Source organism: Camelus bactrianus, chromosome 6, assembly GCF_048773025.1.
Source record: "Camelus bactrianus isolate YW-2024 breed Bactrian camel chromosome 6, ASM4877302v1, whole genome shotgun sequence".
Taxonomy (NCBI): domain Eukaryota; kingdom Metazoa; phylum Chordata; class Mammalia; order Artiodactyla; family Camelidae; genus Camelus; species Camelus bactrianus.
The window spans coordinates 66,839,061-66,863,563 of record NC_133544.1 but is presented as its reverse complement, the minus strand read 5'-3'; the positions used below and the strand labels follow the sequence as shown (position 1 = coordinate 66,863,563).

The 24,503-nt window shown below is 41.4% G+C and overlaps 1 protein-coding gene across 1 annotated transcript; it reads right to left on the bottom strand.

Moving 5' to 3' along the window:
* Nucleotides 1-12,247: 12,247 nt before the first annotated feature.
* Nucleotides 12,248-23,206, bottom strand: LOC105077036 (transmembrane and coiled-coil domain-containing protein 5B). Its single transcript, XM_010965319.2, has 11 exons — nucleotides 23,172-23,206; nucleotides 22,336-22,485; nucleotides 21,916-22,033; nucleotides 21,553-21,603; nucleotides 20,913-20,981; nucleotides 19,383-19,439; nucleotides 18,832-18,891; nucleotides 18,220-18,284; nucleotides 13,828-13,903; nucleotides 13,535-13,578; nucleotides 12,248-12,446 (listed from the first exon to the last, which is right to left on the bottom strand). The coding sequence occupies exons 1-11, from the start codon at nucleotides 23,204-23,206 to the stop codon at nucleotides 12,248-12,250; spliced, it is 924 nt and encodes a 307-aa protein (XP_010963621.2).
* Between the last annotated feature and the right edge of the window lie 1,297 nt (nucleotides 23,207-24,503).

Genomic DNA, 24,503 nt, shown 5'->3' with positions numbered 1-24,503 from the left:
CACTTGAACTTTAATAATGTCAGATTAGAATCACCAAAATTGCTATACATCCACTTCCAAAATAAACACATGTCAACTCAAAGATTGTAGTGACTCTCCTCCCCCAAGAGAGAAGGAACTGGCTCTGAATTGGTTAGGATTATTTTCCCATTTGAAATATTTGAAGAAAAAGTGGTAGAAAGAATTGTGTATCCAGGTCCTCCAAGAAGCAGACACTAACATGTGATTAAACACACAAAGCTATTATTGGGTGACATGCCTATGACAGAAAGTGGGGGAAGGAGCCAGAAAAGACTGGGAGAACAATCAGAGTATGATGCTAGTTTGACCACAATTAAAGGAATGGGGAAAGGAAGGTTGGGTAGAAGCATCCTAGATGACTAGGCAGTCCCGGGAAGGTTCTGCAAGGCCATGAGGGGTCCTGGAACCAAAGTTGGCCATCAGAAGTATCTTATCTCTAGGAGCAGACTTGCCTTAATGTCCCTCTTGTGTTCATAAAAGGGGGAGAGAAAATGGAAATCCATTCAGAGTTTGGGGCCCTTAGTTGATTAAGTTCCCTTAATTAAGGTTTTTGAGGCACATTCTCAAGGCCTCTGTAAATTTCTATTCCTTTGACAGTTTAATATCTTAGAAGTCTTTGCTCTAGGTACCAGTTATCATTTTAATGACTTTCTCCTCCAGGTGATCCATTAGAAAGAAGAATATGAATTCTAATTCCATGATTTTCACTTGATCTCTCTGGAATTAACTTTTTCCACATGTAGTGTTGGCTTTCCTTCTTGTTTCTTTTTTTTTAAATTAAAGTATAGTCAGTTACAATGTGTTGATTTCTGGTGTACAGCATAATGTCCTAGCCATGCATATACATGCATATATTCATTTTCATTTCATTAGAGGTTATTACAAGATACTGAATATAGTTCCCTGTGCTATACAGAAGAAATTTGTTTTTTATCTATTTTTGTATATAGTGGTTAACATTTGCAAATCTCGAACTCCCAGGTTTATCCCTTCCCACCCCCTTTCTCCCACTCTGAGGAAAGCCAGTTGTTTCCTGCCTCAGGGACTTTGCCCTTCTTTCTTCTTACAGTGATCTTCCCTTGGCCCTCTGTTGCTTAGCTCTGTCACCTCAAGAGAGGACTTTTCCAGTGTACTCCATCCAATTCAACTGACCCTTCTCCCCAGTTACTTTTTATAACATCAGCCAGAGTGTTTCCTGCATATCTCATCTTTCACATCTGTTTTAATTTGCTTGTTATTTATCGTCTTATTTATTGTCTGTTGCTTTAATTGTTTCTCTTTCCTTGTCTTGTCTTATTTTAAGGGCCACGAGGTCAGGTGTCATGTCTACCTTGTTTACTTCTGCTTCCTTGGTAACTAGAGTAGTATGTGCACCTAGTAGGTGTTCATTAATATTTGCTAAAAGAACATACACAGTCTCACCCACTGGGAAGAGGAGATGGACCACATAATCCTCCTTATGTAACACTATTAAGCACTTTTGCCTACAGAAGCCAGGGTTTTCCTGTTTATTCATTTCAGGTTACCAAGGGCATTTTGAACTCCCAACAGATACTATTTTACATATCACTAGAGTTTTTACCTTTCATCCCCCAAAAAACTCTCTTCACTCCATGTCTGTGAGACAAGGGTTTCTCAGCTTGTCACTCTATGGCTTGTAAAGGTCTTTTCCCACCATTCATCCAAGTTTTTGTGCCAGGTATAGATTATTGACTCCAAGTTCCACATTTACTCTTTTTGCCTGCTCTGTGAATTGGATCTTGGCCTCTCAAATATTGCTCCTTTACGAACTGGCCAAGTGTAAACTTTGTCAGTAGGGGACACTGGAGAGACATTGCAGGAGGAAAGGGTTTTGCTTCCTGGTTCCTGGTTTGCTGTGCACAGATTCATTAGAGCCTGGTAACCTTGCTAAATGTCTGTTTATCCCAAGGCTCTAGACAGGAGGCACTGGATATATATTTTAATGGAGTAACACTGGGTTCCTAGTTTTAAATTCTAGCATAAGAATTCAGCATCTCAATAGAACTGTCTTGTCTGCGAGACCTGGTGCTGAATCATTTGTTAACAAAGTTTCTTCTAACTTATCAAAATCTATTGACATTGTGGCAGAGAATGTGTACTCCTGGTTCTTGTAAAAATTGCTCAATTTGTAAATATCTCTGAAAAGCACAATTCATTAAAAGGAATCTGTTGAGAGCCCCGTGCTCTAAGACTTTCAGTAGACACTACAGAAGAATACGAGATAAATCAAAGCTAAAGCTCTTCAAAAGTAGAACAATTATAAGTAACATTTCAAATGCAAAGTGACATATTGTATCCGTGAACAGATGACTGGATAAACAAAATGTGGCATATGCAAAGAACGGAATATTATTCATCCTTAGAAAGGAATGAATGAACCTTGAGGACATTATGCTAAGTGAAATAAGCCAGACACAAAAGGACATAATTAGATAATTCCAATTATATGAGGTATAAAATCAAATTCATAAAGACAAAAAGTAGAATGACAGTTGCCAGAGGCTGGGAGGAAGAGAGAGAGGGGAGTTACTGTTTAATGAGTACGGAGTTTCAGTTCAGGAAGATGAAAAAGTTCCAGAGATGGACAGTGTTGATGGTTGCACAACATTGTGAATATATTTAATGCCACTGAATTGTACACTTACAAATGGTTAAAATAGTAAGTTTTATGTTTTGTGCATCTTAGTGCAATAACAATTTTAAAAGCAACATATTCCATAATGAACACCTAAGAGGGGTTAGGGCATCTTTCCCTGACCCCTTCAACTTCCAGCAGCACACACACATACACATCACATCCTGCCTGAATTTTGTAGATTTTGTGGATATCATCCTTTTTCCCCTGATAAAAAGGTGCATGATAGCTCCATAACTCCAGAATTGTGCTGCTTTCCCCAATAGGCAAATTGCTCGCATGCTTCAAGGCAGTGCTAACAGCAGTAGAATTCAAGGCTCATGTGAAAATTTTAATTCTTTAGAGGCCACATTAAAATGTAAAAGTAGGTAAAATAATTTTAATGTTGTATATTATTTAATCCAATAAATCCAAAATGTTATCACTTCAGTGTGTAATTAATATAGAAAATTAATAGCAAGATATTTAACCTTTTTAAAAATCATACTAAGTCTTTGAAATCTGATATGTTTTATACCTACCTCACATCTCATTGTGGGCCAGGTATATATGGCTTGTGACTACCATTCCAGGCCATGCAGATCTAAGAGCTCCAAAAAGAAATTTTTTAATGTAGAACACATTTTAAAGAACTTGATATTTTATTTTTTTCTACAATGCAATGTAAGAGTTATCACATGGAAAAGTGTATCTCATTTATTTTGTGATTTTTTAATTAGGATTGGAAATGGTGTGTGTTGATGACATGTCAAAGTTCAATTAGCAAGGTCTTTTTTTATCCTAGTGGCACATAATAAGAGAATGGTGAATCTTATAATTAGCGACATTTAGATTCTAAGGAAGACAAATCTTAACCCTCAGAGTCTCTGGCTCTCCCTCCATAAAATAGGCAATGAGAGGACCTGTGGAATAGAGATGTTGTGAGGATTAAGTAAGATGATGTATGCAAAATATTTCACAGCTTCTAGGGTCTGCCTGCCTTTCTTGGCTCATGGACCCTTCCATCTTCAAAGACTTTGCTCTGACCTCTGCTTCAGTCATAATATCGCCTCCACCTCTGATTCTCCTCTTTCATTTCAAACAACCCTTGTGATTATCTCAAGCCCACTTGGAAAATATAGGATAATCTCCCCATCTCAAGACCCTTAAATTAATCACATCTTCAAAATCTCGTGTGAGTCATGTATTTACAGGTTCCAGAGAATAGGATGTGGATATCTTGGGGGCCATTATTCCACTTCCCACATTTGATTTTGGGGGGAGGTAATTAAGTTTATTTAATTTTTTTTTAATGGAGGTACTGGGGATTGAACCCAAGACCTCGTGCATGCACTCTACCACTGAGCTATACCCTCCCCAGCTACCTCCTACATTTGGAAAGGGGTAAGGTGTTGCTTCACTGTGCTCTCTAGACTCTCTCTATGGAATAGAAGAAAAGCTCAATATGCTAAAGAAACTATTCTTATCAATTTGAGGTCAGTAGGAGCCATTGCAGACCCAGTTGGATGATGCCAAAGTAGCTGTAAATATGAAGAGAGAGTGATCAGATGGGTAGGTTCATGTTGAGGCAAACTCTGTCTTCCCTCATAGAGATGTCTATGCCTCTTCTCACTTATTTTCCCAGTTTGGAAATAGCTGTCCCCACCTTTCTGTTCGCATGAAGAGTCTGTAGTTCACATGCTTTGAGAGCAGTGGTTCTCAGCCTTGGCAGTATATTGGAGTTGCCCGGGGTGAGGGTAGGGGGTTTTCAAAACTATTAATGACCTTAAGTAAAATCAAGCTATCTGAGGTTGGGGCCCAGGCATCCATATTTTTAATATTCTAATGTATGTATTACTCTCTAATGAGAGTTTCTGGTGTAAAGGAAGTAACTGAATCCCTCTTCCACAGACTCACAAAGTATTCTTTACCTTTTTCTTTTCTTTACTAAATAATGCTTTACTTTGGCCTGAATGTCTCTGAAAATCACTGCCCTTGAAGGTTTAAGGATTTAGTTAGTTCCACCTGGCAGGTTGTTGGAGGAGGTCATTAGGAGACATGACCAGTGATTGATCCAGGAGCTTGACCTGGGCAATAGGAGAATCCTCACCCCTCCCCTGTCTTTGGAATATGTGTTTCACTTACCCCACTCCCCACCACACTTGCTGCACTAGAAGCTGCCTCAAGGATGCAGTCATCTGGATGGTACACATAACTGAACCTCGTTAAAGTTTAAAATTCTGTGGGGCAGGTGCAGAGATCTACTGTAATAGGGAAGAACAAATCTGACTCCATATTGGATCTGTTTCTTTTACTTTAGCCTCTGTTGCTTTTGCTACAAGTTAATCACTCGAGGGATGTTGCCTATAGCTTAAAGTATATATAATGGCCCATCTCCAGGACCCTGCCTCCTATGCCTGAGCTTAAGCTAAGATACCTTTGTTTAGCTCATAGGAAACATCCTGACCAGGCCCACCTGTGAATGGCTGCAGGAAGGAAGAAATTAACACATCCCCTCCGGGGTCGGGCCAGAACCAGGAAATATTTGCAACAACTTACTGCCTTTTTGACTTTACCTCCTCACCTCCCCTGTCTTTGTTCTGTAAACCGAAAATAGCATCCAAACCTCAGGCAAAATAGTTCTTCGTGATACTAGTCCACTGTCTTCTTGGTCTGCTGGCTTTCCAAATAAAAGTCACTATTCCTTGCCCCAATAACTCATCTCTTAATTGCCTGGCCTGTCCTCGGGCGAGCAGTACAAGCTTGGATTTGGCAGCACTACTTGCCTTGTGGCCATCTAAGACAAGCCTCCTATGTAAGTTTCTTGCTTATTAAACTGCCACTTAGTGGCAGTGGAGTGATTGTGAACATACAGAAGACCCTCAGGGTGATCTGGGAAACTCTCCTCCCTCCAATCCTGTCAATATCTAATCCACTGAAGACCAATGTTTATTGAATCTGGTTTGGAACTCTTTCTCGCATACCATATGTAAGTAAATAATTAATAATGTCTCTTGAACAATTAGTAATCAAGTAAGCGGCTGTTAAGATTTTTCTCTCTGGGGAGAATTTTCTTTCAATGTTCAAAGGATTAGTGGAGCTCTACCCTCTCCCTGGACAGTTTAGCTTATTTAAAAGCCTCAGAGTATTTGAATCACCATTCCTCATCTTCCTTCGGAAAGCCCGTCCCCCTCTATCTTGGAGGGTTGAAATCCCATCTCTCTGTCAATACTGATATCAAATGACACCTCGTGTTAGCTCCTTCTTGTTCTAAATGTCTTCTGTCTCCTCTGAGCCTCCTTGACACTCTGTATCCTCTTAGCGGTACTTTCCTCACTCTTCTTTGAGTTTCAGTTACTAAGTACTTTTTCCCCCCTTGTTAATAGATTATAAACTCTTTCAAGGTAGAAATTGTATCATCAAGTACACAGTTCTGCTGTGCTTATTTTTCCTAGCACAGTAGTGTAGGTAGGAAGGACAAGAAAATTGGGTGAATTGACATTTCTTCTTGTAAGATTGGTCAGTGGTGATCTTCCCAGTAGGACAGAATCTTGGGGAAAGGATAGATTTCCCATGACATAGGAAGTCACTGGTACGCTGGGCTCCCTGCTTTTGTTGACTCATCAGTTTCCTAGATCGGAGATACTCAGACCATGCCTACAGAGGCAGATAGATCTTTAAAAATCTAGTCTCAAATTTATCTCTTTTTTTCCAGACTGCAGCACTGACTGTGAACGGTACAGGGTTTAAACTGTCATGTGGTTTTGTTTAAAGTTGTCCGCAGATGTGGGTCCAGGTTAAACTGGCCTGGAAGGTAGTGAATATCCTAACCACCTACCTTTGCAGCAGGAAAATTCTAGCAAAAGGAAGGATCCATAGATAGGAAATCCATTCCCCTTCCCATCAGACCCTCTTGGACATTCCCCTCTGCCAAGCTGCCCCGGCCTTCACCTCCGTCCCATCTCACTGCCCCCTGAATTGCAATTCTTTTAATAACTGCTGAAAGTCACTGCTTTGCTCCTTTCACTCTTCTGCAACTTAGCTTAGTGGGGCTGAGAAAAGCCTCAGGCTTGATCCAGGCCTCAGCAACCTGCCAACAAACCTCCCAGAAGAAAAATAAATCCTGAGCTCCAAGCAGGGGGTCAGGCTCCTACAGACTGCTGGCAAACTGGAGACAACCCCACACTAGTGCAGCTTTGGCAGCTGGGAGCCTTTAGGACAGCAGCAGGGAAGCCTTCTACCTGCCCAAGCAGGTGGAGGGAGCAGCACCTGCCCCTTCGTGGTCCCTGCCACAGAGCTGGCTGCTCTTAAACTCAGGTGCCATGGTGCCCTCGGGTTCAAACTCACTGAACTCCCAGAGGAGCAACGAATGTTGTTCTTTCAAACTGACACTCACACACAGGGGGTGAATGACCATGACATAAAGGCTAGTATTTCAAAGGAGCTGATGAAATCCTAACTGGTGAATATATTTGGAGTATGGGAGGAAGACCCACCATGAACAATTCAGCTGGGTTTTGCAAGAGAGCAACCCGCCGGGGATAATGGCACTCCTGGACCAGGTTGGGTTCCCCCTAAATCCAATTATGTTATAAATTATGTTATAGTAAAAGCTGTAGCATGAGAGTGCTGTGGCCACGTGTGAGAACTAAAACTTTCACGTGGGTTCCCCGAGGCTGTTTCAGGCAAAGCTGCTCTTGGTAGGGTCATTACTCCAATAATTACATCAGCTTCCCTATTACTCACTTAATTCAACACCCTCCCCCGCTTTCAGGTGACAACAGCCTTGATAATTCTTTCAGCTCCTCCTCTTCCCCCAGTAAAACCCAGTTCTTCTACTTTGTATTCATACTAAGATATGAATGGCCCTCCATGCTTTGGTAGATCATTTATCCAAGGCATTTTTTATTTTAATGGGAATCATTAAGCTAGAGAGATAATTCAGCTCCAAAGGAAAATTTAAGACAGCAAATGGAATGATGCTGGATCTCTATAGGAATGTTAAACAAATTGTGGAGGAGAGAAAAATAAGTAATGGGGAAGTGATCACAATTACTGACTTAACAGTTCTACTATTTGGCAGATTAATATTGTATTTAAAGATAACTTCAAAGGTCTTTATTATATCTTTCTTACTTGCCTTTCATGGGTCCTGGGGGAGTCCAGTGGTGGCTTATGAGCCTTGCTTCTGCCATTTACTGTCTGGATAATTTCAGGCAGTTCACCAAGCTATGAAACGAAGACCTTATGAAAGTGTCCAATGCAGTGTCTGCAGTACAGCAATAAGTGTGGCTGCTGGTAGTGCTGAGCCCCCATTAAGGCAGCATTCCTAGTTCAGAGACGCTTCAGAGTTAGCTGTAACCTTGATATTGAGTGCGGGATCTGCCACGCAATTGAGAGTCTTTAAGAGCATGATTTGTTGCTTATTTCTTGAGCTGTTCCCCTCTCTTCTCTCTATCCCAGTACATTGACTTGTGCAGTGCCTGGCTCATAGTAGGAACTCAATAATGTTTATTGAACTAAGCGTTTAAACCAAACTTAACTCAGAGTTAATAGAAACACGATCTCTTCTCAAGAAGAATTATAGAAGCATCACTCACTAAAACTTCTGACAAGGAAAAGGGGCGGGAGCACTTCCAGGCTTCCAGAGGGAGTCCCTGGGAAAGAGGAGAGGCCAGGAAAAGGCTAAGACCACTGGGAGGGCAGAAGCCGGTCAGGCTTGGAGAATGTTAGGAGAAGGGTTGTTTCTCACTCATGCAAAGATCTGAATGGACTAGTTTGTAAAACCAAAGACTGTCAGCAGATGTAATCTCAGAAAGCACTCAGAAATCAGCCTCAGGGCCAGAGAGGGTAGGTGACTTGTAGAAAGTCAGATACATAGCAAAATGGCTGGGACCAGCGTCCAAGGCTTGCTTGTTTATTCAGTGCTTTTTTTTTTTCCCAAGATAACACTGAGGTTTGCAAAAAGGTTTTATAAAGTACATTTAAAAAAAAAAAAAGCCATGTTTTTTGTAGTGAAAATTCTGGTGCTTCCCATTGATTAAGGTGTCTCTGATCCTTAAAAGAAGTCTAAATCTACTTTCAGTGGATCTAATTTTAAGACTGATATTGGATCACCTGTGTTAGGGTCTGGTTTTTATATAATAATGATGAGGATTTTTGGTCTATTCTTGTAGTTGTCTCCACCTTTGTCGGGATCCTAAAAAGGCCTTTTTAATGCTGTGTTTGGAACAGGAAAGATGATAGGGACAGGCCACTCCTTAGGGCATGGGTTATAATGTTTAAGAATAAGCATTCTATTCCACATCAGCCTTCTCTATCAAAGGAATTGGTCTTTAGCATGATAAAAAAAAAAAAGATAGTCCAAAATAGTTAAAGGTAATTAAGTTTTAAGATAGGTGAGATGATATAAGGAAGGTGCCTAATCCATTTACTTGAACTCAAGTCTTCAGACCCAAAGATGTTCCATTTCAGATTATGGAGAGAACTTGGCAGCTGTTCTAACAGGTTCCTAGGGGAGAGTATTAGTAACCACTTTAAAGGATTAACGAGCTACCTGGGGTCAACAGTTATTACAAAGCCAAAGGAAAGTTCACCCCCAAGCCTCTCTGCCTCCAAAGTTCAGCAATTTATATTCTATCCGGGCGTCTCTGGTCATTAAATGGGCTCCTAGTTCCTTCATAGAATCAGGGTTTTGAATGATTGCAACAGACTGAAAATGAAACATCCAAACCAACAAATGAAATTTAATACAGCAAATGGTAAGTCCTACATTTAGAATTTTTTTTAAAATCTGTGCAAATACAAAAAAGAGGAGATGTAAATAATAATTCATGTTCAAAAAGGTTGGAAATCTCCGTTGACTCAAAGCTCATAGCTTTGTGTGTTACGGCTGCCGAAACTGGCGAATGAAATCCTAGGGCAGCATTAATAAAGTCACCGTGTTTAGACTAAAAGAATAGGGCTACTGTGCTTTGTCAGTCAGACCTCATCTGCAGTATTCGGTTCAGCTTGGTAGGTGCCCAGGAAAGGGTAAATAAGGTAATGATGAGATCTGGAAGCCATGTCATATGACAGCTTAAAGGACTTGGAATGTTCATTTGGATAACAGAAGGCTGTTCATTTTAGTAACTAGAAATATAAAGGAGGCAGTCACTTTGCTGTGTCGCTATACAAGACAGAACTAAAATTTACTAGGTGAAGGCAAACTGTAATATAAGAGAAAAGAAATGCGCGTTGTTGAATGGCCACCACGTGCCCTCTGTTGTGCTGGGTGTTTTATATTATTTTGTTAAAATCTTTTAGAAACTTATGAGTGTGTGGTGGTAAGCTTCTAGTGGCTGGAAGTCAGATGTTCAGCTCAGCACTGCTCATTTAAAGCATCAGTAACCTCTTTTCTGCTTTCTAGGCTTGCAAATGGCATGCAGGCCCTTTTGAAGCCAGCTTCCTACCTGGAGGCAGGCTCTCTGGGTGGCAGAAAAGGCCAACGTGCTTCTACAACGTGGATTGCCAACATAGCTTCAGGGTTCCAAATCCCCCCACTGGATGGCTACTGCAGGGGAGGGGCTAAGCCAGTATTTCCTGGCCAGTCTTGAATAGTGAGGTGGGCCCACGTTTGTCTAGGACGTGTCTGTGGGAAGCAGTAGGTGGTGGAGGAGAGCCTAGGAGTTCCATGAGCTTATGAGGGACGAGTGACCAGAGATGGGAATGACTCAGAAAATGACACTGTGTAGACATCTCTTAGCCCGCTGCAGGTGTTTTCTTCACATACATCTGTAGTTTAGAATCACCCAAATGCCAAAATCCTCCATCCTAGAGTTTGCTTCTGGTCAAGAACAGTGGATCAGCCAGGGTCTTGGCAGGAACCAAAATTCAGCTTGGAGGATTCCAATGAAGAGAGTTTGGTGACGGGACCATTGAAGAGGGTGGGCAAGGAATCGGCAAAGGAGCCTCATACGCACTGAGGGGCACACTCCACCTTCAGGGCCATGGACTTGCTGTCTCCCTATCGGCCCACCTTGGTATCCACATGCCTCTTTGATCTCATTCAAGTCTTAGTTATAATGCTACTTTCTCAAGGGAGAAACGCTGTTCCTCATCACTCCCTTTCTCCTCCTCCACCTAAATTTTAGTATCACTTCACATCACCTGATATTTTCCTATTTTAATTATTTATTTATGATCTGTCTCTACTCACTACGTGGGCAGAGATTTTTGTCTGTTCTGTTTGTTGCTATAATCCCAGCACCTAGAACACTGCCTGGCCCAAGGAAAAGGTTCAATCTTTGTTGAATGAATGAATGAATGAATACTAGTTAGACTTATTAGAGCTCAAAGAATTGTCCAGGATCCATCCTTCTGCTTCAACTTGCTGATCCTACTCCTGAATTTTGGAGGGAAGGCCACTGAAATGCAATAGAGCTTTTGTTTGGCCACAAGAGGGTGATGTTGATCAGTTTTTCATTTTAGGAGCCTTGTCTGAGACCATTCACCTTATCCTCCCAGACCCCAAAGAGAAAATGTGAAACAGGGTCATGTCTGCAGCCAAAGCAGACATACAGTGTGTCCCTTCCACCAGGACATTGCTGTGCAACTGACATCAATTAAAACCTTTATCCAGAATGGTCTTGAAAGGAGAAATTTACCAGAAAGTGAAAGCTTCAGGAGTGCATGGGAGAAAGGAGCTGCCACGAAACGCGTCTCCACCACCTAGTTTCTGTACCCTGCACACACCTCCAGCTGGCCACACCAGCTCATGTTCTGTGGCACATCCCTCCACTTCCCTTCCTTCTCCACCACCAATGCCCAGCCGGCTGTGCAGCAAAAGAGAGCTCTCACGTTACAGGGTCTAGGCTCACGATTCTGGTTCCAATTGTCACCCTCCAGATGCCACAGAAGAGAATTACAGACTCTTAAAGGAATCTTTATAAAGATGTTGTGTTTGGGGCCATATGGGATGATACAGAATCAAGGGGTCAGAAGCCCTGCCACCAAGACACACAGCAATGACACTGCAAGGTAGAAGTGGTCAGAGCAGTATGGGAAGCCCAGAGAAGGCACAGGCAGCATTTGGAAGAAGGCAACTGGGGCTGTTTCAGGTTGCGAGGGATCAGAGAAGACATTTGAATTAGGATTTGAATTTATTACAGCACTTGAATTCTAGGGTAATTTTCTTCTCAATTGAGAACAAGTAACCATCTGTGTACATCTAAAAGTTCAGCTTTTCAGGATATCCTACTCCTGTAAGACACAGCATAATATAAAAGAAAAGAGCTTTTATTGCTTGCAGAAGACCATCATTAAGAAACAGAAGAGAATCTTTTGGTACAGGTAACATATTATCTTCCCTAAAGGACACAAAGACCAAATTCACAGACCAACACGGTGAACTATGGTCAAACATATTTTTTATTTGAAAGAGAGACACTCTGGAGGGAAAGCAAGGGGAGAGAATGAAATGAAGCAGTCAGACATCAAAGCAGCCGCTCTGAGTCAGCTCCCACTGCCTTTGTGGCCCTTCCCCTGCTTGGAGCCACAGCCCTGCCCCCCTTTCCACTCAGGTGCAGTGTGACGCCCCCAGGTCACTCCAGACTAATGTGGTAGAACTTCTTCCACCTCTAGAGTGAGGAAGGGAAATAAGACGTCCCTCAGCCTCTTCAAGGCATCTCTGCTCATTACCATGGGCAGGGCATCCACAAGGAGGTCTGGGTTTATGTATTGCAGGTAGAAAAGCATGTAACCCAGCAGCCTAATGAAGATCATAACCATGAAGACGAGATACTTGAAATGCCTGCAGAGACAGTCATGGTTAGCAAGGGGGGAAGAGCCCAGCATCCAGCAGTAGGAGGTGAACCTCACATTGTGACTGGTGAATAGCTTTCTTCAGGCCAGCCCGATGAGGAAGTGGGGAATGGAGACCCAAAGGGTGAGGGTAGGGGACAGGCAATAACAGAAAAGGACTGATGTGCCGGTGAGGAACTGCATACAGCCCTCCTGACATTTAAGCCCTCCAACAGAATAGATGTCCACACAGGAAAGGTGGAGATACAAAAGGATAGGGCTTTCCAGGCATTATCTGCAGGGCTTTGTGGGGGTTGTCAGAAAATGTCCAGGACTGTCACACTTGTGAGTCTCATGATCACTGACCTTCTTCAGATCCGCTGTAGCAAGCAGTTCTAGAATTTGAAATAAGTCTGGGCCATTTCTGATGCTAACAGCCACATAAATTGATAGGGTTATTTTTTCCTAAACATCAAGTGCCAAAAGAAACCAACTCAAACAATAACAGATTGTGTGTGTGTTTGTTTTTTTCTTGTGTGCACCTAAGAAAATTCCACCCTGAAACCTGGCCTGAGGCCTTCAGTCTTTAACTATGTTGAAATGTCATAAATTGAAGCTTTTTGTCAAAGTGCCACATGGAGCATTTCAGAGTTAGTCGCCTTATTTCAAAAATTAAAAAAGAAAAGGCACAGCTTAAACAGTTTTTTTTTCCTAAAATTTTACAGCCTGCAGTAAATGAACTAAGAGAATTAATGCACCCTGAACTCTCTTTCCAGCAAAGAGTTTAGCAGATTATCAGATTCAGGGTCTGAAAAATAGAAAATACTATTAGTTGTAAGAATGCAAATTGAAAGTGAAATGCAGCCTGCAGGTGTCACCTTGAAATTCTCAAAAATAGCCACTTTATCCAGCCACCAAGTTCTGTATAACTCTGGTTTTGAGAAAAGAAGGAAGGGTTGGGAGAAATATGGGGCTGCGTGATACCTTCTGGTTGGTAGATGTGTTTATCCTTAGTCCGTATGCTCTTATCAAGTTACTTACTTCTATAGAGTGAAAAAGACCTAGATAAGGGGAAAAAAATAAGATTCTAGCACTTACCTGTACCAAAAGATTCTCTTCTGTTTCTTAATGATGGTCTTCTCCTGCGGGAAGCAATAAAAGCCATAGGTGTGCCTGTCTATGTGCTCACAAAGGGGCAGTATAGTAGGGTGGCTAAGAGCTTAGACTCAGGAGTCACTGGCTCTGCCATGGTGTGAAGCAAGGTACTGAGCCTCATTATTTCCTAACTCTAGGGGTATTGACTAGAAGGGGAGGGGCAGGGGGACAGGAAGAGAGAAGCAAAGGGAGGAAGGGATGGAGGAAAACTTCAATTTGAGAAAAGGGAGACTTACCATGTTGCTTTGGATGGTCTCCACCAGAATTGACCCAGGTTTCACTATTTGGGAAGAGTAGTTCTGGGCTTTGAATCTGGGTGAAAAAGATCAGATCCAAGAATTAAATAACAATCTGTGGGGCTGATGAAAGGTGCTTTTCTAAGTCATGCAACATCTATGATTTTTTTTCCTAGATTTTTTTTTTCATTGAAACTTTTGTTATTGAAGTATAGTCAGTTTACAATGTTGTGTCAATTTCTGGTGTACAGCACAATGCTTCCGTCATACATGGATAGACATATATTCATTTTCATATTCTTTTTCACCGTATTTCTTAGATTCTTGATACCATTTGCAATGCTCAGTGTTCAAAATTCACAATTGGTCAACATACAAAGAAACAGGAAAATGTGGTCCATTTTCAAGAGAAAAGACAGTGAAGAGTAACTGAGACAATCCTGATGTTGGATTCACAGTGCAGAAAGTCTGTCTCTTGGTGGCAGTTCAAACCTCAGTCCGGGCTGTTCATAGACTGCCCTGAGCATGCATGGTTTTGGAAGTCAGCCTGTGATTTGGGCAGAGTGTAGACAAAATTTGAGACTCTCCATCTATTTTTTATCCAGCAGTTTGACTACCCCAAACTCTGTCCTGTTTTCCAGCCCAGAGAGACTAAGTTTTCTCTAGGTGATTTCCTTCACCCTCACACACCAAGTTTAGCTTGCCCTCAGGCTAAAAGTGATAAAAATGGGGAAATCACCCCCTGCTATTCCCTTCTTCCAAGTGTCAACTCCCCTCCAGAATCTGCATGGTTTTGTTTATTCTCCAATGCCTTCTGAACGTTGATTCATTTGTTTTGTTGTCCAGAATTTAGAGCTGTTCCCTGTCAGAGGGTCAGATCCAGTGAAAGCTTATTAGCCTTTCCATGGGAATATCTCTTTGTAAACATTAAATAGAGGAGGAAAGGAAGAAGGGGCACAAACTCCAGGTTCTGGCTGTGATGGAACTGCTTGTGTCAGACTAGTCCGACTCTACAAGCAACGATAAAAACTGAACAAAATACATAAAACAGCTGTTTTAATGCATTGAAGAATGCAGTCAGAAGCTGAGGGGATACTAAACCCTGAGCAAAGTAAAGCACACGGAGTGAGCTCCTCATTCATTCAGGCTTTTTCCCAAGGGCACTTGTCAATTTGTGGTCCAGTGGATAGAGTCCAGGAAGCAAGTGGCAGCACCAATTGGCTGAGACAGAGGTTGGAGTTCAAGACCATTGGGGGAAAGTCCAAGGAAGGAAGGAGCCATAGAGAAATAAATTCAAGTATCTGTGTGAACTTCCCTATCAAGGCGATAGCTGGCTCCTAAGCTCTACATGAATAGCTCAAGATTTCAAGAAAGTCCAGAAAGCAGAAGATGCCTCAAGAGCTGAGCAAAGACTGGAGTAGTGATGCAGTGCTGGGGACTAAAAGCTGGAGTCTGAGACCGGTTAAACATGAAGCAGCACTGGTACATTTCCAAGGGAAAAAAAAAATAGACCCACAATCCTTTCAATACATACAGAAAAATCATTTAATAAAAATGAATACCTGTTTATAAAAAAACTCAGCAAACTCAAAATAAAAGGGAAGTTTCTTAATCTGATAAAGGATGTCTACAAGAAACCCACATACACTACTTAATGGTGAAATATTAAATACTTTCCTCCTAAATTGAGTAAAACTCAAGGATGCCCACTGCCACCCCCTCTAGTCAATGTTGTAGTAAAAGTCTTAGTTAATGCAAAAAGGCAAGAAAAAGAATTAAAAATGTAAAGATTAAAAAAGGAATAAATACAACTGTCATTACTTGCAGATGAGAATCTAAAAGAATTTATGAATAAACTATTATAATAAGTGAGTTTAGCAAGGTTGATGGATACAAGTTCAATACAGTTGACCCTTGAACAACATGGGCTTGAACTATAGCAGATTTTTTTTCAATAAACATAGTATTTTCATCGTACAGATTTTTAAATGTCGGGAAAAGTTTGTGTTCGATTAGTGATCACAATATGAGGAATCAAAAGAACTAGGGTTTGAGTGCTGATTCCATCCAAGCTGTTTCAGCTTCCTGCCCTTGGGTGAGTCATTTATCAATTCCTTTGTGTTTGAAGAAGCGACAGTAGTAAATGAATTTTCAGCTGTGCAGGGCGTTTGCTCCCCTAGCCCCTATGTTGTTCAAGGGTCAACTGTATCTATAGACCAACTGCATTCCTACATATGATCAGTAATCAATTAGAAAATCAAAAAACAAATGTCTTATTTACAACAGCATCAAAAATATACACCTGGGAATTAATCTGATGAAATCTGATGAAAGGTGCACAAGCACACTAACAAACATTACAAAACATTTTTATGAGAAATTAAAGATGGTCTAAATACACGGAGGGATGATGATGTTCATGGCTTGGGAAACTCAATGTTGTTAAGATATTAATTAACCTCCAAATTTATCTGTTGATTCCATGTAATTCCAATCAAAGTCTCAGCACTTTTTTTAGTAGAAATTGAAAAATTAATTTTAAAATTTATATGGAAAATCAAAGGGCCAAGAGTAGCCAAGATAGTCTTGAAGAACAACAGAAAGTTGCAGAACTTAAGTGATGATAAGTCAAGACCAATTATAAAGATACAGTACTTGAAACACAGTGTAGTATCGGCACAAGGATAGCAACTTAGACCATTGGCACAGAATAAATTATTCAGAAACAGACTCACACATATATGGTTACCTGAGCTGTAAAACAAAGCACCACTGACCATGTATGGTCTTTTACATAAACGGTGCTGGGCCAACTGGCTATCCACACACACAAGAAAAAGAATCTTGATCTCTACCTCACACCATAGAAAAAACCAAATTTCAGTTGAATGTAAAAGCATAAAAAGTAAACAAACAAAATATTCTCAGGCAAAGCATGAGAGAATAGTTTTATGACCTAAAGAAAGCACTGCACAAAAATAAAAGAAAAAAAATTGATGGATCAGATTTCCTTAAAGTTAAAAAATTGTCTATCAAAGGATTCCATTAAGAGAGTAAAAAAGGAAAGCCATAGAAATGGCTATAATGTCTATATCTATCAAAGAACTTTATGAAAAAAATAGAATAAACTCCAATAAATCAACAAGAAAAAGACTGACAATCTCCCAAACACAGGCAAAAGACACAAAAAGAGTGCATCCAAATTTCCAATAAGAATTTGAAAAGAAAAAGTTATACATCATTAATAATCTGTAATGAAATGTATTATTAAAATCAAAACTGAGTATCACTACACTCCTGCCAGAGTGGTTAAAACTAATAAGACTGTAAATGCCAAGTGAAAATGAGCATGTAGAATAATTAGAACCTAGTATAAATTTTTGTGGAAAGAGATACTAGTACAGCCACTTTGGAAAATTATTTGGCTTTGTCTAGTAAAGCCAAAGATAGATAGATAGATAGATAGATAGATAGATAGATAGATAGATAGATAGATACACACACACACACACTGTGACCTTTTGGTGTATAACCAAGAGACATGAGTGCATATGTCCACCAAGAGACATGCACAAGAATGTTTTATAGCAGCTTTAGTTGATTAGCCCCAAGCTGGAAGTAACAAAAATGTTCATCAGTGGTAAAATAGATAAATTGTGCCACATTCCTTCCTTCAACAGAATACTATACAGCTATGAAAGGGGTGAACTACGGGGCATGCAGCAACATGGAGGAATCTCTATAAAAGCCAGAGACAAGAGAGTACATATTGAATTTACATGAAGTTCAAAATCAGACAAAACCAATAAAAAATGATAAAAGTCAGAATTGTGGTTACCTTTGCAAGGAATATTCACTGACAAGAGGCCCAAGGGAGATGTTTGGGGTACTCAAAATGTTCTATATCTTAAGCTGAGTAGTATTAACATACCAGTTAAGAGTTGTGCAGTCTATGTATATTACATAATATAATACATAACACAATTTACAAGTATAAACAAAGGAAAGTGTGTCAAATCATAAGTGATACAAGTCCATGGATACAGAATATACATATACGGGAATTAAGGGGGCCCCCAGCCAGTGTGCTGGGTTTACCACATCCTGGGAAGATGGTCAGCACCATCGATTTTCAAGAATAACACTCAGCTAAGGACACATGAAAAGAACATAAAAGACGACATATTTTAAGCACCAATTGCTGAGAAAGGCAAGAGAGAAGCTTGAATGTGGATGATTTTTCAGTCTAGAACATGGAGCAGAAGTTGCAGGGGTAACTTGTTGGGAGCCATTTATAGCGACACAAACAGGTCTGAGGAATACCCTCCCCTTCAAAGACCTCCTGGGGACTCTCACTGCAGTCTATCAACAGAGTCATTTTCTCAAACTTACACTTCTTTTTCAAGAAGCAGCACCTCCTTTTCCTTTTCCATCTGCCTCAGAATTTCCTGGTATTTCTTCTCATGGAAAAAAAAAAGAGTATTATTATAATCAAGAATTTCTGCATATTTCATTACCACGTCATTGATGAAACAGTCTCCTAACTCCTAATATTCCAAATGGTGCATGCATGAATGTCCACACACAAGCAGGAAGATGTTCTAATAAAAGTTAGGAGATATTAGTGACCAGATGGACATACGTGGGGGGAAAAAAGAGTTCTCTCTTTGGATCCTGCTTGTATTTAATTCCCAGCTCTCACACTTACTATGTTTTCAGAGCACGTTACCAACCTCCTTTAAACCTGTGTCCTCTCGATTATAACAATATCATCACCAAAGAGTTACTGGACAAACTGATTGAGAAAAATACTGTGTGTTGAGTGCTTAAGAATACCATGTGTGACAGTGCCCAGCACAGAGTAAACCCTCAACATACATCTGTTTTGTTGTTGTTGTTGTATAAAAGGCATTTTCCCCAGTGTCAGATTTTAGCCTTATGAGGACCCAAGAGACCTTGGAGAAGTTCCTCCTCTACTCTGACTTTCCCCCAGAGGCAGTGTACCTTTATGTAGTGCGCCTGGTCTTCGCAGAGCTGATACACAGATTGGTAGTCACTCTCTACCTAGAAAGAAAAGAAAATTAACAAATCTCATGGATTAAATCACAACCAAGCCTCGGCTCTCCCAACTGGCACCTTGGACATTTGGCTGGTTGCCTAGCAACTTCTTACTAGGGAAAGCCACCACATCACAAAGCAGTGATCTCATCATTCATGGGCAGGGTCTAATTTTGAGCAAAGGAAGTTGTTTGCCCAGCTTCTCCTATGCCTCTGGGGTGAAACATCAGGAGATGTTTCAGGGCACTGAGGTTTGGGCTTCAATGAAAAGTACTTGAGTATTTGAGGTGGAGGGGTGTTTAAGAAATTGTAAGACCAGTATTTTTAATATAAGCTTTCTTTCCCTTTATCTGCAGAAATTCATCTGCCAGATGTTCCTGCTCCTCCCCTGCCCATGCCTTGAGCTGTCCTGTTTCTAAGATCTCAGGGGTTTCCTTCCATTTACAAATGGAAATGGGTCCTGCACAGACCCTCAGTGGGGAAGACACTGCCTCTACCTTGACTAGTTCCTTCTCTTGATTTGCACAGGACTCTGTTGACTGTTGTAGTCTCACCTACGGAAGATGGCAAGTGACAGCAGAAAATTAACAGCATGCTTTTGTGGAAGGCAAATGGGTAATGGTCACCCTCCCTCCAGACCAGCAATGAGCACGATAATAACAGCTATTCTAGAGTGAGGACGGACTATGACAATCTGGGGTGGGCACTATTATTTTTAGTCCCATTTTATAGGTGAGACAAAGGCAAGGGGAGGTTAAGTGCATAACTGGTTTAAAAATCACACAGTAGCAGAGGTGACATTGACACCTTGGTTGTCTGACTGCCCGGTCTGTGGGCTTAAACATCCTCCTTCCTCCAGTCCAGCTGACCAAAACTCCCAGCCCCTTTCTCCCTCTTGTATTCCACAGGGCATGCTCAACATTCCACCTGAATCACGGAGCAAAACAGAAACCTCCAGCCTCTTTTCTGGAGGGAAACAGCACAGTAGGGCTCTGGCATGGTGGGCTCAGCCAAATTGCCATGTTCGCCACATTAAGCTGCAGAGAGTTTCTCCATAGGATTTCTGCCCTCAACTGCACATCCAATTCATTCATTCCTTCAACAACTATTTACTGGGCTACTACTACGTGCCGGCCACTGTTCTGGGCACTGGGGAAATAGGAGTAAATGACAGACAAAAATTCATGCCCTCATTGAGTTTACCTTCTAGTAGAAGAAAAGGATAAAATACATTGAAAAATAAAACATCCTTGGCTTGTAAGCCATGGGTTGGAAAATCAGATAAGATTATTGATACATCCCTCTATCATTGTGAAAGTTAGTAGTCCTTCCTTCTTGACTATCTGTATTTGTGTGCTGTTTAAATCATAAATTTCTTACACAAATGAACTCATTTACAAAACAGAAACAGATTCACAGATATAGAAAACAAACATATGGTTACCAGGGGGTAAAGGAGGTAGGAAGGGATAAATTGGGAGTTTGAGATTTGCAAATACTAACCACTATATATAAAATAGATAAACAACTATATAGCACAGGAAACTGTATTTAATATCTTGCACAGTAACTATAGTTCTAAGCGTAGTTACTCTAGTAATGGAATAGAATATGAAAAGGAATATATGTATGTGTATGTATGACTGAAACATTGTGCTGTACACCAAAAATTGACACATTGTAACTGACTATACTTCAATTAAATAAATAAATACAAAAAATGAAAATAAACCATAAACTCCTTGAGGGCAGGTCCCGATGGGTGTTCTGTGACTGGTGGATGGTGAGGTCTCTGGAGCAGCGCCTCCACTTAGGTTCTGTCGTAGTCATCTCTGCCACCAGTGTGACTGACAATGCTGTGAATACTGCCCAAGTCAGAGAGTGAAGCAGAGGAAACAAAGGACGTGGGCTCACCCCTAGAAGCTCACAGACGGACGTAGCCTGGGAGAGTCCTTGAGACTCATGCCTCCTAAAACTTAGAACTGACACATCTCCCAGAGAATCTCTAGCCTTGTGTTTCTACTCACCTTCAATTCTGCTAACATCTGCTTTAGGGTTTCTTTATCAAGGCCAACATTCTTGAATCTTCTTGAAATCTGAAATACCATGCCCCAGATTGTACACTGAGTGAAGCATACACATGAAACATGGAATAAAGGCAGGCTTGACGATCTCAGGACCGCAGAAGGATGGTTAATTAGTTCAGATTCCAAATAGAAGCTTGATAGAAAACTACCTTCTTCTCCTTGTGGAAGCTGCCTGACTCCCTGCTGGCTGGACAGACCTTTTTGTTTCCATAGTGCATGAAAACCATGGCACAGGGAGGTGAGGAAGGGAGGGAGGGAGGGAGGGAAGAGGAAGTGGGGCAGAGAAGTTGGGGGAGGAAGGAACAAATCTCTCCCTCCACAGTTCTTTGGCCTTCCCACCACAGATCTGTAATCCCCAGAGGACAAAGGATGGTATCAGTTAATCAGAGTCTGTTCTAAGAGATTTGGGAGGCGGGGTCAGGAGGGAGCACACGCATTTTGTAGGTTGCTCCTTCTCCTGTCTTTCTGACTGGAGAGTTCAGAAAGACGCTGACTCTATTGGGATTCCTAAGGAATGAGCCTCCTTTCAAGGGTAGACTTATCCTGGGACTTACCCTTGAAAACCCAGGGCACACCTTACCTCCTTTTGAACCTCTACCACGTTCCTGCTCAGCATCTCCTTCTTTTTTCCCTGAGGAAAGAAAGAGGTAAAGGCAACAAACCCCACTGTGCTCTCATACCCTCCCCCTCTCCCCACGCCACTGAAATTCCATTTGGGATGAGGGGCACCAGTGGGAAAAGGGCACTCTGGCCCCACACAGGTGACCTGGGACCAGAGCCCAGGCTTCACCCTGTTACAGGGTGCATCATTCCCAAAGCACCCTCTTACACAGCTGTGATTTCTACAGACAAGGCAAATTCTTCGCTGATGGTCCCCTGGGAAAGAGAGCCGCAGACCATGAGCAGAACACATCAGACCATCCTTTTCCAGATGCCTCCTTACCAGCTTTGCTGTCTCTACTTCCAGACCCCTTAGGGCTTCTTCCTTCTCAGATGGGATGTGGATCAGCTCCTCCCTCTCTCTGGCTTTTCCAACTGACAGGAAAACCTCCCTTTCCAGACTGAAAAACAGAGTCAGGCAGATGTGGCTCAGTCCTAAGGAAGCTGCCAGGGCCCCAGCTTGGGAAGCTACTGCCAAAGTCTGGGTAGACTTCCCAATGCGGTGGCAATAAAATGTCAATGTAATGTGGAAATCTAGTGCAAAAATCTGCACATAAAACTCTTTGAGGGCACCACCGTTTATGCTTCAGAATTTAAATCACCCAGATTCAAGGACAAAAAAGTTAACCTTTCCCCAACCCTCTCTTGATCCCAACGGGCGTTCAGACGAGAAGTCCTTCCCCGACCAACTGCAAAGCCTGACCTCTGAACTGTTTCTTCTTTTTCTTGAATTTTTCTGAGAAGAACCAGATTTGCCTTATCCAGTCTCTGCAGGTCCTTTTCAAGGTCTGAGTTCAGGTAGTCGAGGTTCTGTTTTGTGGCTTCTAATTTCGGTATTTCCATCATCTCCTGCCTGCAGGAAAATTATCTTCATTACTAAACTCAGGACAGGAAAACATACGAGCTATCATCTCATTCATTTCCCCATCTTCTGTTGTAACTTTGCCTAACCAGCCCTCCATTATCATTTTCCATGATAAATTGATTTCTACAGGGTTTTGCATAAAGTAAATTCCTAGAGTCAAATCACATTTTCATTTTAAATATTATGAATGGAGCCCATTAAAATACAAATGTTTTATGAGGCAATAAAATATTTTTTTCATATGAATAATTATGCTCTAACTTGTGTTTTCAAAAATTTTGTACAGAATATGTGGAATCCAAGCCACACCTATAAAGCATTTAAATACCTGTAAGGGAGAGGAATGTCTTCAATCTCCTTCTGTAACAGTTTCCTAAGAAGTTTGTTATGTTGAGTACCTTCCACCCTAGTCAGGTAGGCACATGGGCTGGGTGGGGGCAGGGATAGTGACGGATTTTTTCCCCCAAATAAGACTAATTTGCTTTTGGGGACATTAGTTATCTTGGAAAACCCCACTTATGGTATGGTGAATTCCAAAGAATGAACACCAAGCTCCTTCCTCCCTAGGAAGGCTTCTGGGCTGGAGGGCATGGTGTCTTGCACAGTGAAGGTTTTCTTCCTTACTGGATTGCTATAGTCACTTCCCACCCTAGTTCCTCATTCTCATTACTCACACATCATCCAGTGGGTCCTGTCCAGATTCTCCCATGGTAGGTCTCCTAAATTGTTAATACAAACAGGTGTTATGGAAACGAAGCCCCTAGTATCCAACATAATCATTGGCTCAAGAGAAATGTTTTGACCAGGCAAGACAGAGCCAAGAAGAAACCTTTGCCTCCTAGACCCTCTTGTATTCCAGGATCAATTGCTATACTTTGCTGAATTTCAGTAAGCCAGATCATATGTCATAAATGAATCTCATAAACGAATCCCACTGGAGTACAGAAATCTTTTTGTTTTCACAGTGTTTCACACATTGGCTGCCCTTTCCCTTCTTTGCCTGCATTTGCCTGGTCACAGGTACAGTGCTAAGAGGACTCAAGCTTATGTCTATTGGCAAACACACAGAGAGTTTATTTCTAACCATGACCTTCATGGAGACTTAGGGGAAAAGAACAGTAGAAAAGTTGGAGGGCATCAAAAAGTTGACTGGCTGATTTCTGTTGGTCTATAGCCATCCTACTTTTTACCCAACTCTGGACATTATGGCTGGGTTGATCCTGAAATGGGAGCAGAAACAGCAGCATGGACAACAGGATATAACTATTGAAAAGAAGAAAACAAACGTTGGGCTCTCAGGGATGGTATCACTCCATTGCTCCAAAATTAAAGTTTAGGACTGAAACTAATCTAAGAAAAGTAGAACACCAAATCTCCCTTTACCTTCCATCTTTTCTTCCTTCTCTTTTCTTTAAGTTATTTTGTTTTAATTACCTTTCTAATTCCTTCCACCTTCTTCTCCTTTCATAGCTCTCCCTGTGTTTTCCTTTTCTTTCTACTCTCTTCACACACAAGGCGTCCCAGCCTATGACAATGCCCTCTGAGCTTACCCTTCTCTTCCCGACAGAGATCTCTTCTGCTTCCACTGAGGTTTCCAACTGAATGTCAGAACTTTCTGGAAAGGTATTTCCTTGATGATTGAATTCTCCACATATAGCTGGACCTGTCATCTATAGCAGGGTGGGGCAGCATGTCATAGAGGGTAGGGGTGGGTGGGGTGGAGGCGACTCATCGTCATCCCAGTAGGCAGAGGGGGAGCAGAGTTCAGAAGGTTGGGACAGTTTAATTCTCATCCTAAAGAACAATAAGATCTATGGAACACATTTCTTCATTTTTGCAAATCCACAGGCCTAGTAGTAATTGATATCACTTATTTCCTTCACAAGCTCTGTGTGATATGCATGCAAATGGCTGCACCAAATCCAAACCATGCGGCTCTAGTCAATGCATCCAAGAGGCATGAGGTAGGAAAGTCTGAGAGCAGGAAGGATCTGAGAGATGTCTTA